This window comes from Oryzias melastigma, linkage group LG7, assembly GCF_002922805.2.
Source record: "Oryzias melastigma strain HK-1 linkage group LG7, ASM292280v2, whole genome shotgun sequence".
NCBI lineage: Eukaryota > Metazoa > Chordata > Actinopteri > Beloniformes > Adrianichthyidae > Oryzias > Oryzias melastigma.
In genome coordinates, this window is record NC_050518.1 from 2,339,496 (window position 1) to 2,353,025 (window position 13,530).

The following is a 13,530-nucleotide window of genomic DNA, read 5'->3' on the forward strand; positions in this document are numbered from 1 at the left end:
GGGAAAACTGTCTAATTTTGCCACAACAGCTAGCATAATGTTAAAAAATGTTAGCTTAAACCAAAATTAGCCTAAAAATGGAAAAATGTCAAAACAGCTAGCATAATGTTAAATATTAGTAAAACTCCAAATTAGCTTTTGACACTGGAAAAATGTATAATTTTTGCCAACATTTTGGCAAAATGCTTAAATATTAAACTCTAAATTAGTCTAAAAAACTGGGGGGAAAAGTCTAAATTAGACAAAAACAGCTAGCATGTTGCTAAAATAAAAGCTGTACTCTGAATTATCCTAAAAAATACTCGAAAAAATGTCTAATTTGTCGAAACAGCAAACATAATGCTTAATTATTAGCTTAACTCCAAATTAGCCTACAAAAATGTTCTTATTTAGCCAAAACAGTGAGCATGATGCTAAAATATTAGTTAAACTCCAAATCAGCCTAAAAAACAGAAAAAATGTCTAAAACAGACAAAATCAGCTGGCATGTTGCTAAAATAAAAGCTAAACTCCAAATTACCATCATTTCCATACCAAGATTAGTGAAATAGTTGAAAGTGTGATTGAGTTTTTACATATCAAAAACATACAGACAGGAGCAGGAGAATCACTATAGTCTGAATGCTTACTAAGAAACAAGGTTTTTCAAAAAACAATCCATGCACATGTAATTTTGATGCACCAGAAACCTTACAGAGTACTCTGACAGCATGAAAGCATTTCTGTTAAAACGTGTTCTCATGGTAAAAACATGGCTGAAGTCAGTGTTTTCTTTGGACTGACTCTGGTCTTTTTTGGAGATCTTAAAAAACGTGTTACAGGTAGAAAAGCAGAAATAAACCATCTGACATTCAGATCTTGCTAGACGTCATCAGCAGAAGGAATGTGTTTTTGTTTTTTCACAAACTTGCTTTTCTATTTATTAAACTGTCTTTGTTTTGTATTTTCTGAGAATAAAAATTATGGGGTGATGATGGCACAACCACTTATATATACACGTATATATATATATAAATTACTTAATTTAATCATTTTATGTATTCACCTTTAGGTTATTATTTGTTTACTTTTTGTTTTATACATTTATAATATTTATTTTGAATTTCTAATTGTGATTTTAGCCCATGCAGTGTGTCCTTGTGGGGACCCTTAGTGTCAGAGCTTGCTGGTGTGGTCTTTGGTTGTTGCCGTGGTGCCCACCCTCACTGGCACTGTGCCGATGTTCCTGTGGCTCACCTGCCTCCTAGATTCCCAAGCAATATGTTTGTTAGATCTGTTTTCATGCCTGTATAATTGACTGTATTAGAGAACTGGACCAAGTGAATTTGACATCATCCATAGAAAATGGCTTACTTCCAGCTCCATCCAACTAAAGTTAATTGGGTCACCATTTTTCAGAGATACAGACATTGCCATGTTCAAACCAGATGTTGTCAGAAAGCAGAGATTGTTCCGAGTCGGTTTGAGTTTCTCTGGCAACCACTCTCACCAATCAGAAATCTGTCAATCTGTTTTTGTTGAGGCACCTGATTGGTCAGTTTATAACGTGACTATCTTGCAATGTAGAAAAAAATGACATAAAAAACTAGCATTATCAAGAACGTGTTATAAAAGGTATCAGAGCAAGAAAGATTATTTTAACATAAAGCATGACTTTGTAACTGCCTTTTATTTCTCCACAGACGTTTATGGGATTTCAGCTTCTTGGAGCCAGCAGGTACTTCCTGTTTGGAACACCAGGGGAGAGTGAGTCACTCAGTCCAGTTCTCATATTCAGTCAGTGGTCCACATTCAATGTTTGTTTTCCCTTAGCAAGAAGTATTACACTTGAAGTTTATTTTATTATGTATACTTGACTATAAGTATGGCAAGTATAGTATAGACTGGGGCTGGGTTGATATAATCAATTTATCAATTTGAGTTGGTTTAAGCTTAAGAGATCAATTATCAAATCATGAAAATATAAATCAATTTAGCACATAAAGCTTAAGTCCACTAGCTTGATGCTAATGTTTCCCATAGAACGGCTAATGCTAACACTAGGTCCACGTAAACATGCATTAATACTGTCTTCTTCTTCTGGAATAAGGTGTAATGGTTTAGCGTGATCGCCACCTAGTGGTCAAACTGAAACGTCCTCCAGGAGAAGCATAACAATGTTTACAATGTTAATGATCTGAACATTTTTGTTAGAACTTCTCCTTTAGAGAATCCATGTAACACTGTATGTGAACAGTATCAGATTTATATCAATATATTCAAATCATATAGTAGATTATTAATGTATTTCTAAAAAAATGTGAATAAATGTGTAAACTCAAAACTGAAATGAATTGAGTGGATCGAAAGAATAAAAAAAAAAATCAGAATCAAATCGATCCAGGTTCTTGTGAATTGAATCGAATCGTTTCTGAACATTTTTATCGATACCCAGCCCTAGAGTATTGCATCAGTTTTTGGTTTCACTATACCTTTATTCTCTTTGTGCTGTTCACTGAGAACCAGGAGATGTTTCCTTTAACCCTCAGTAGTCTGGGGTCTTACTGAGCTTTTTTTTTAAATACTTTTACACATTGCTCATTTAAATAAGTTTTTTGTGGCAATGCTTGATTTCCATAATTTCAGTACAACCCCAGATTTTTTAAGTTCATAAAATTACAAAATCAACCTGAAATTGTCCAAAAAAACTTAATTCTGAGGGGTAAATTTGGTCTTTTTGTTACTGTAAAAATTTATTTAACTGTTTTTATGCTTTAATTGAAATGTATAAATCTAAAAAACATATACAAAACAATGAGTAAATTATTAAAAAAGCAGTAACAATACAGTAATGTTTCAAAGATTTATGCTACGGGGTTTCACAATGATGGGTCAAAACTCTTGCTGTGTTTGCCATGAACCAAAAACAAATCAGAGAGATATATATTTTTTAATCTTTTGCATTAAATTTTGAATAAAAACTATACTAACATGTCATCACTGTAAACAACGCTGATGTGCACAGAGACTACTAAGAGTTAATTCCAGCTCAGCAGCATATAATAGAAATTTCCTCTTCAACACTTTTCATCACAGTCACATGGCCCTGTGTCGCCCCTGTTGCCCTTCTACATGCACTTCTTGTCTGGTTTGAATAGAAAAGCTGTGACAGCATGGTCACCTGCATCTGTGTCCTCTTGTTGGCCTTCATTAAAGCAGCATTCCTGGAAGTGATGAGGTTTTGAAGAGCTGCTAGCTTGTCATTTCTTGGCTTTCAGCCACAGGTGGCAGCTACGTGTTTCCAGTCTGCAACTCTTCATCCAACAAGTTTAACTCTTTAGCTTGTGTTTTATTGGAGTGAAACTACAGAGAAAACAGCTTTTTAGTAAGAAGTTACTTTTTAGAGCTGTTGAAAGTCAGTTTTGTTGTGCTAAGAGTGCTGTAGAGTCATCTTGACGGATGATGTGAATCCTCCAGCTCTTAGAAATGCATTTCTCTCCTTAAATATTTGACACTAACGTTGTTTAACAGCCTTCTGACGTGGAAGTAAATGCCTTCTCCGCCCCAGTTGGGGTTATTAACTCTTCTTTCGATGAGTTACTCAGAGGAAAAACTGAATGAAAGATGAGGCAGGTAAAGCAGCCGGAATAAGAGAGGATTTACATTTCTTTTCTCTCCTCCTAAATCTCACCTGTCTGGCAGCTGAAACACTGGAAAACAAATTCCACGACTGTCAAACTGTGGCTCAAACCATCTGCTCCCTGAACGCAGAACGCCTTTCCTCCCCTCAACTTCAAATGTCTCTGACTCGACTTTATTTGACTTCATTATGCCCGGCAGATGAGAACAAAACCATCTGTCTCTAATGGCTTTAAGAACAGCAAATGATCCTTGGCGTTGGTTTGCCTTCATCTAAAAGGAGGATGAGGCTGACCAAGTTAAAACCTTAGATCCACTCCAATGAAAATTGAGTTTTTGGTGAGAGAACATATATGTAAAGAAAAAAAAAAGATTAAAATTGCATTTCTGGGTATTTTTTTATTCAAATTGTTGTGAATCAGAAGCAGAAGAGCTTTTTGTGGCGTAGAAGTTCCCTCCTCCTCTCCATTCCGATGTATCCAGTTGCAGACAAATAGATCCGTGAACGTCTTCGTTCTGAGTTAGAATCTGGCTCACAACTGCACGACTGAACAATTTCTATTTTTAAGCACCGTTAATGTTAGTTTGGAGCTGTGAGGAGCTGTAAGCTAGCAGGAGAAAGTGTAAACAGATGGATGATGGGAAAGGGGGCAGGGTCGCCCCTCGCCAACGGTCCAAATTAAAAAGGTGAATTTCTAAAGAACTCCTGCCGCTCTGCAGAAACTATGACTATGTCTGAATTCCCACCCTAATATCTAACTACTAAAAAACGATTTAGTGCAGGACTTTCTAGGGGTGTAGGGAAAAATCGATTTAGTGATATTTTGCTTGGTGATACTTGTATTGATTTGGAAATCATAATCGACACAAGTCTACTTTTGAAATCAATCAAATGAGATCTATTGTGAGACTTTAATGTTAATTTCTTTATTGTTTGTGACTTTCATTTTTTCCTTTTCTGTTTTGTTTGATTCATATTTTTGACACCTCTATGTCTTTTTCTGCTGATGTCCTCTGTCGCCCCCTCAAACCTCTGTTCTTTTTCTTCTCCTCAGATCACCTCCTCATTTCTTATCTCTCCCCTCCCAGCATTGCCCCCCCCCCCCTCTTCTACCTTTGCTTTGTCATCTTTTCACTAATCTCCTTCATCCCTCCTTACCTCCAAAGGTTTCTTCCTCTGCATCCTTCCCCAATCCCTCTCTTATTTTTTTCTACCCATTCTGCCTCCATTGCCCCCTTTCTGAGGCTCTTACTTACCTTCACCCCCCCATCCTCCTCCTCCCTTTCTGCCCAGCATGACGTGAGACCAGATCAAGGAACTGTGTTGCTGGGAGTAACAGGGATTGAGAGCGACGCGTTGGAATGCAACTCCAGCCGAGCTCCCTGAAAACACCAGGAGGAGGAGGAGGAGGAGGAGGAAGAGGTTGAAGGAGGGGAGGTTAGAACAAGTATTTCCACTTTTTTCCTGTCCAGTGCTTCCCTCTCTTTCCTTTTTCTTGGGCTACCCTGACTCTATCTTTCCCCTGTCCTGTGGGGATTTCCAACCTGCTCCTTTTTGCTGATCAATTTTTCTTTCACCTCCTGCTGGACCCTCATTGGTTCTTGATCGATTTTTCATTCTTCAATCTTTCATCCTTTTCTTATCGTCAATTCGACTGTGGAATTTGGTCTAACGTGGGACCTCTGTTTATCAGCCAACAGTCAGGCCGTACAAGCAGCGGTCTGTTTGTCTGGCCGTTCACAGAGCAAACAGCAATGAAAGAGGAGAAAGAGGGCAAACACATGGAGATGAGGACAGGAACTCACATGCATTGTACCGTGCCACCGCACACACTCTGCCTCTACATTATCAGCAGAATGAAAGTGCTTCATGGCAGTATTTGAATGAGACAGAAAAGAGCCCTATTCAGCCCCGGTGCCGGCTTTTATTAACACTGCGCGTCATTGAAGCGACATAAGCCCCCCCAGACTCACAGCCTCTGTCTACCAGCACACACTCTCACAGGTGCACACACACACACATGAAGAGGGACATCTCCTGTTCAGGTATGATGATGATGCCGCCACCTCTTTTCTTTTCTTTTGACACCCCACCACCCTCTTTTTTTTTTTTTTTTTTTTGGCTCCTCCTCACTGGTGGGCTTTTGTTGCCTCACTCCCTCCTCCTCTTGTCCTTTTCCACCACCTCACTTTCCCTTCCTCTCCCTCACTGACTGTTTGCCTCTGAATGGAAACACGCACAGATGCGTAAAGGGGCGGTCGAACCGCACTTTTCCACCGCCGGCAGCTTCAGCATCACTGGCTTGGCTGGTTTGGAAGCTCCAGAAACTGGAACAAGCCACTATTGTTTTTGGACTTTTTTTGTTTTGTTTTTATGCTGACCTTTGTGAGCGACCCCTGCCGCGGAAACGAGGAGCACACCTGTAGGTGGACCTTTCTTTTTGCGCCCGGTGAGACGGGAGGACGCACGGAGGGAGGACACGCTTTCTCCTCCTGGTGTCCCGGCGCGGATGCGTGGATGCTTCTTGCCTCCTTTTCACCTCCTCTGTCTCCCTCCTCCCCCCCAGCTGCTGTTGCTTGTCTGTGGGGTTCCCGAAATAGCAGCAGCTCGTTTAGAGGTTGAGAAGCGGCAAATTATGAGACATTTGTTTGTGGTAGTTACATTTTCAGCAACTAATCCGCCCTCTTTGTGTGTGATATATGTTTTTTAATATCCTGCTCTCTCATCGCCTCACTTCTGAGTTTCCAGCTTTGATGCCGCCGTTGGAGGCGCACTAATTAGCGGCCTGATTGACAGCTCGGTAATTGGATTTATTTCATATCCGCTCCTTGAAGTTGTGGAGCCTCTTAAAGCACGAAAAGAATGGTTTCTCGGACTCCTCTGCTTTAGAAAACAACAATAACTCTAGACTTATCAGGATTTGCGTTGGGGAGACATCAAGTTATTTTCATTTAGTTTGAGATACTCCACAGATTTTCCATCCAAATATTTCCAGAAGGCTATTGTGCTCCACTTTAAAACCAAAATAAAATGCTCCCTTTTATAGGATCTCAAAAATAGATTTAGTCCTGAAATTGTGCAAATGTGGTGGAAAATAATTATTTAAAAACAATTATTGACTTTAAAATCCAAATGTTTTTGCAGCAGAGGGGTCCTTTTCCAGAGGACAACAGGTGCCACCATCAATAATAGATAGAACATGGGGTTCAGTTTGAAATGGGAAAAAACTGTTACTTCATTGATTCATTCTGACATAATGTGTCTGATTTCACAAGATGCCACTTTTATATTGCAACATCCAAAAAGTAGTGGTGCAGTTCTAAAAAAATCTGACTTAAATTTGTCTATATTTGTATGATGTCACCTTTGTTGTTTTATTTTTCACTTGTTTATTGACCAACTTATCTTTTTTCTCCATTTTTTAGTTGTGTAAGGCAACAGGTACAGTTGAGCTGCTGCTCACCTTCCAGAAAACATGAAAAATATGTGATTTGCTGAAACTCAAAACATTTAAAGAAAAACTAACCTAAGGGGAGGATGCTCAGAGGGAAATTAAAATGACTCAGAGTCAGTAAAAAAAAAAAAAAAGCACTCACTTAAAGGATGCCAGATCCACACCTCACTGTCGACAAGCAGCACTCATTTTTGATGAGGCTTCATGTGCTCCTCTTTGCACTTACATGCTGTCTGTCTCCTGATCAGTCCCAGTGTGATGCTATTTTTTCTGCACATCTCAAATAGAGGACAGAGTGTCATCTTCTGTCAGCATGTCTTCCTCTCTTTGTGATCACGCCCCTCACCTGCTGCCTTTTTCCAGCTTTGTAAGCCCCAGGGTGTTTTACTTGAACCTTTCTATTTCCACTATATTAAACCTGTGTGTGTGTGTGCATCTTCTTTCCTAAAACCCCGTCTTCATCATAATGCCCAGTGCAGTGTATGGCTTTTTATTCCTATCTGACTGAACTAATGGTTCATATAGGGATGGAAGCCATGCACTGCGCTTGGAGCGCAGCACACTGGACCAAGGACTCTTTTAACCTGTCTAACACACATGCTCACAGCCAACACATTCACAAAAGACCACGAATACGTGCACACGTGTGGGTGATGGCGACGTGAAAAGTCTGTCTAATGCACTCACAAAAATATGGAAGCACATGCTCTCCTTGAGTAAACATGCATTCATTTATGCGAATGCATGCAGGATGCATGAATATGTATGCTGCACGCAGTGCACACAGTCTCAGTGAGAATAGCAACAACATTCCCGTCAGGGCCCTGCTGCTGCTGCAGAGAGTCAGTTTGAAGCTGTCAAAGTGTATCGGCTGACAGACGTCTCTCTGAAGTGAAACACACACCTGTCACAGAGTTCCACAATGATCGATACAGATCACCACAAAGGCGAGTGAACACGCTGATTGAACTGAAATGAATTGATTCAGAATAAGTAGGGCTGGATTTGCTTCAGAATATCTTTTTTTTATTAAAAATGAAAAGGAATTAAATTTTGCACTTCTGGTTGCTACGTTTCTTTTTCAGAGTTCCACAAGCATGAAACACTACAGCATGTTAGGTCAGAAACAGGGATCCCCCATAGTGGTTTGAAGCGCGTTCATATGGAGCACATTGAGATGAAAGATCATTTCAAAAGGTGTGATTGTAGGCCTAATATAGTGTGAAAATATCGGTAAAAAAATGCAAAGCTTATTTGAAATAAATACAATGAAAAAAATGATATAAAAGCATTAGAAAACACAAATTAACATCAAGTATTGCAGCTGTTTTTTGGTTTGAACTTTGTATTCGGTCCTCAAGCAAAATGACATACCAATAATGTGGCTATAAAAACAGAAAAAAAACCTACATCTGACATAATTTTATATTTTTTCTTAAATCATTTATGATGTCCTATTTTATCGTGCATAAAAACTCTTGATATTTAGGCCTCAACTGGACAAAATTCAACAGCTGCATCATAGATTAAAGCACATATGTTAGCATATTTGTGATACATACATGCATGTTTTTCACAAAACAGTCCCTTTCTGCAATTCGTGATGAAGCACCTGGAAATCCTATAAAAAATAAACAACAATCCACCAGGATTAGTTTTTTTATTTAGATATTGGCATTATTTATTATATTGCCCCCAACAATAGCCTGTTATAAAATTTTAAAAAAAAAGGCTATTTATACAAAGTTTGCCATGGGCTTTTGAAATAGTTTGTTAGTTTTTTCAAGTAGATTGATTGATTAGATCAACATTGCAAGATAAACCATGTGGCCCTTCAACTGCACTGCTTTCATCACAAAAGAATAGTTATTCTGCTCAAACTGTCTGTATCTTCCCAAAATACCTATTTCAATATTTGAACGTATAGTAGCGTGTCCTGTTTGTATTCAAATTTGCCATAAAATAAAAAATAATAACAAAGCACCCCTAATATCTGCTTATATTAGTGTTTATATTACTGTTATGTGCTTTTATTTCCTTGATCGAACAAAAATATCACAACACTGCCACCCGGCGTTTTGGCGTGGTACTGCACATTACATATTTTAAATAACAATAAATAAATCATATTTACTAGAAATATTTTTTTCAAATATTATTTAGAATACGTATCATTTTTATCTCAATGCCAAAGGCACTCACAAAAAAAAGAAAGAAAAAAAGAAAAAACGGATATGAAGACTGTACAAGCGGAAATGAGATCATTATTCCGCCCCAAAACAAACGGAGAGCTGTTATGAAACCTGAATGAAATGTTCGATAACTGCTGCTTTACGGGCCTTTTGTAAGACCACGTGCAAAGTTATGCTGCTACTCCTCGTGTAGTTTTACCGTCTGCAGAGGTGAAGTTTAGCTGAGGAAAAGTAAGAGAGCATGGCAAAGCGGAAAAAAGCTTCAGAGACGGACGTAGATACAAAGAAACCGAGGCTGCCGAGAGCAAAGAGAAGCGCAGCAAAAACAAGACCGAAGAAGAAAGCTGCCGGTACATAAAGTTCACCTTTATTAGCAAAATTTTGTTCATTTAAAATTTCTCTCATTGGATATTTTAATGTTATCAAAAACTGTTATTGAGGGAGAATAAATCCACGTTATTTTATCGTAAATATGTGTTAGTTTTCTAAAATAAACAGTAACTCGACCCAAACAAAAAGTGAAATCGTAACTTTCATTCAAGTCATTGCTCGACATATTTTTGAGTTTTGTGGGTGCAGGTGCGCGGATATGAGCTGCGCGGTCACTGGAGCGGATCTGCAGATCCAGATGCTCTATGCTGCCTTTTAACAAAACAACAACATTCATTTGTGCAGCAGGTGTGACTGCTATTTACACCAACTGGTTTAAGAGTATCAATGAGATACTTCTTTGTCAAATTTGTCTTGCTATATCTTTTTTATGTTTATGTTTTATTTAGCTTCTTTTTTTCAATAAAACTTTATTAGCTTGTTTTGATTGACAAATGTGTCTCAAAAGTTCTCAAAGTAGCTTCAATCACACACTATAAAATATTAATGTTGAAAAATTTCTAAAATGTAGATTTATTTTTCATAAAAACAAAAAATAATACATTTTATTCTTTTAATTTTTGCTGTCAAAGTTTCTGTCCTGTAAACAACAAAGGAAATATAATGCAATCTACAATATAAGACTTAATTGTGTCTTTGGTAACTAATGTGTTTCTGTCTAATTATTCAGACGATGACATCATTACAGATGAGGAGCTGCAGAGGAAAGTCAAACCCAAGCCACGCCCCCCTTCAAAACGTGCCATGCAGACGGTTTCTGCTTCTAGTCCCACAGCCGGCCCTGATGTCCAAACCAGTAAATACTTTAAGACGCCCCTGACAGGTGAGATTGACAGTGAAGATGAGTTTGACCTTGTGACCTCACCGCCCCCCATAGTGGAAGCAAAATGCAAGAAACCAGTGAAAGACAAAGAAGAAGAGGAGGAGGAGAGTGACAGTGAGGATGATGATGACTGGGAGGAAGTTGAAGGCAAGTCCTAATGCACACTAATAACTTTAGTTGACCAAAGCTGCAGAACAATGTCTTTTAAAGACCCACTCCAATAAACTTTTCATTAGTTTTAAGTGTTCTTGGATTTTTTTTAAATATGATTATGCCATTTTTTAGCCTAAAATAAATGTCTCATGTGACAAAAAACTGTGTCAGGACATAGTTTCTGCAGAGCGGCACAAAAAAAATATTTGAAAACACTATTTTCATTGGAGTGCATCTTTAAGGGACTTTAGTACAGCAATAAATTGATTGGAATCATTTTTTAAACTGATTAGAGCTTGCTGAGCCTCTGGGTCCAGCTGAAGCTTCTGAACCTTCCTTGCCCTCTGAGCCTGTAGAGATTGAGATTGAGACCGCAGAAGTCAGAAAACGGTAAGTGAATTAATGTATTTATATTATAAATGGTTTCTGTTATTTTAGATGTGAAAGATAATTTCACAGTTATTTTCCCCAGGAGATATTTTTAAGTTTTCTGTCTGTTTTAAAATCTTAAAGGGTAACCAAACAGGGAAGTTGGAGGCTGACTCTGCCCACAGACGAATTGTGAAAATCGAGTCAGAGGGTGGGGCTTGGGGACAGGACTGTTATCATTACTGGAGCTGCAGATCTTGACTTAGAACTTAAATTGTTTGACCAATCATGAAATTCAACTGTATGTGATACATTGATTTATCCTGTAGGGGGCAGCATACATGCCGTTTTTAACCAGTTTATCAAGAATGAAACAAGTTACTTTGACAAAAATTTGGCAATTACCAACAGCACTTTAAAAGCCCCATTTATATAAGTCAACATTCAAAACAAGTTGATTTAGGGTTTGGTTACCCTTTAAGAAAACAACTGATGCTTAACACAAATGTAAGAATCGTTCCAAACTGGTTAAAATATGTTACAGTTTCCTGAATCATTTTCCTAGAAAAATGTATGTTAGTCTATTTAATTTAGTATTATTTTGATTGGTCAGGAAAAAGAGACAAGAAGAATTTGAGACATACCTCAGGCGGATGATGAAGAGGTATAAGAAGGACTTACTAATAGACACACACAAGGTAAAAACAAACACTGCTACCTTTTACCTTCACTGGTGCCTGTTTTTACTAACGTGATCGTCTTTTAGGTTCACCTCTTGTGCCTTCTCGCCAACGGGATTTTCCGCAACAGACTGTGTGGTGAGCCAGACCTGTTGGCCGTCACTCTGTCCCTCCTACCAGCTCACTTCTGCTCAGTCGACAAAAAGTGCATCGACCAAAACTACCTCTGTGCCTTGTTGAAATGGTTTGTGCTTGTTAACCTACACTGTTTATTACCTTCTAGCACAGCTTTTTTGTAATTGTGTTTAATTGATGGCAGTGGTGGTTCTACACTGACTTAGCCCCCCCCAACACACACACACATTGACCACATCATTTTGTGTTTTGAATGAATAACTTTATTGTCATTTTACATTATACAACAAAATTGAGTGCAGTCCTCTTTGATGCATGTGTAAATAAATAAATAAAATAGAAAACCTAATGGATAAATTGAGACACACACACCCATACATCCAGCCAATGCATAGCTCTTAATGTAGTGAAAAAAGTTTGAATAAGTTAAAAAATTGCATTAAAAAGGCACTTGATTTCTAGCAGCATTTTAAAAAGTTATGACCATTTCACACAAAAATGAACTCAAATGTATGAATTTTACAAACCTGTATTACAGGGGTGTCAAACTCAATCGCACAGGGAGCCAAAATCCAAAACACGATTCAGGTTGCGGGCCGAACATGATAAACATTTATCTAAAAACTCTAAAGCTAAATTTTTAAAACATAACTTTTTGAACATAAATATGAATAAAAACAGACAGCAATATTATTCCAGAATAAATCAACTTAAACCTTAATTAACTTATTTTACTCTCCATAAAAATATATCCTGTCAAAATGATACAAATATAAATGTGCTGCTGAACAAAACAAAAAAGTCTGCTCATGATGGCGAGGATAGTTTACAGGTGAGGCACTGCCTCCCCTGTTGGCACACTCCTGCTGAGACGTGTTTCACAAAAGACCCAAACTCGCCCAAAGCTATTTTTGCCCACAAATTTTAATATCAAAGCCGCCCAATTGGGCAAGAAACCTCCCATTCTGGCAACACTGGTGAAATAAAGTAGATATAAAGTATAATATATATAAAATAGATTCTTCTTGCCAAAAGAGACCTGCTGAATCTCTCTCCGTTTTCGTCACACTCCTTTCAATTCAATTCAATTTTATTTATATTGTCCAATATAAATAAACAATTGCCTCTTTGGGCTTCATGCCAGTAATTGTGCAGGACCAGAAAGTTGGTCTTAAAATATGAACAATAGCTGATTGCTAAACTAAACAGATCCCAAAACTGGTTATCCCTACCCTTAAACCCTCCTTCCCTGTAAGAAAAAACTCCTAAAAAACTTGATTCAGGAAAAAAAGAAGAAGCCTCAGGGAAGTCCTCATGAAGGAGAGATCCTCTCCCGGGACGAACAGGCGATTTACCAGGACTATTAAAGAGGAATTAGCTTATCTAACTCTACAACTACGTATTTGAATAGAGTTCAGCCAGATAGGACTGGGGGGATAGGTGGGGGCGAGGTCCACAGCTAAGACAAACCTGAGGCGTGGTTCTCGGCCAAGAACAGGAGGTGATCCACCTGGAATATAAAATCTCTCCTGCTCCCTCGGAGGGGAGTGCAAGAGAGGAACAACACGTGAATCACACTGCACCAAACAGAAACGCAGACAACTAAATATGATAAATAATAAAGAAGCAGCTTTTCAGTCGACGGGAGTGCATGCAGCTGCAGGGGGCGCCAAATCACTGGTCTCAGGTCGTTCCAAACACTGTGATATAACAGA

At 38.3% G+C, this 13,530-nt stretch overlaps 1 protein-coding gene across 5 annotated transcripts in view; it reads left to right on the plus strand.

The window, feature by feature from the left end:
• The first annotated feature begins 5,695 nt into the window (after positions 1 to 5,695).
• xpc (xeroderma pigmentosum, complementation group C) overlaps positions 5,696 to 13,530 on the plus strand; it is a 16,530-nt gene continuing 8,695 nt past the window's right edge. The window contains exons 1-6 of one of the 5 annotated variants that reach the window (XM_024293526.2): positions 8,522 to 9,615; positions 10,344 to 10,451; positions 10,533 to 10,625; positions 10,925 to 11,021; positions 11,614 to 11,698; positions 11,767 to 11,924. In XM_024293526.2, the coding sequence (XP_024149294.1) occupies positions 9,507 to 9,615; positions 10,344 to 10,451; positions 10,533 to 10,625; positions 10,925 to 11,021; positions 11,614 to 11,698; positions 11,767 to 11,924 (650 nt within the window). In that variant the 5' untranslated portion in view covers positions 8,522 to 9,506. Of the gene's footprint in view, positions 6,420 to 8,520; positions 9,616 to 10,325; positions 10,626 to 10,924; positions 11,022 to 11,613; positions 11,699 to 11,766; positions 11,925 to 13,530 lie in introns of those variants that run through there. The other 4 variants (XM_024293525.2, XM_024293527.2, XM_024293524.2 and 1 more) reach the window with 4 other exon arrangements.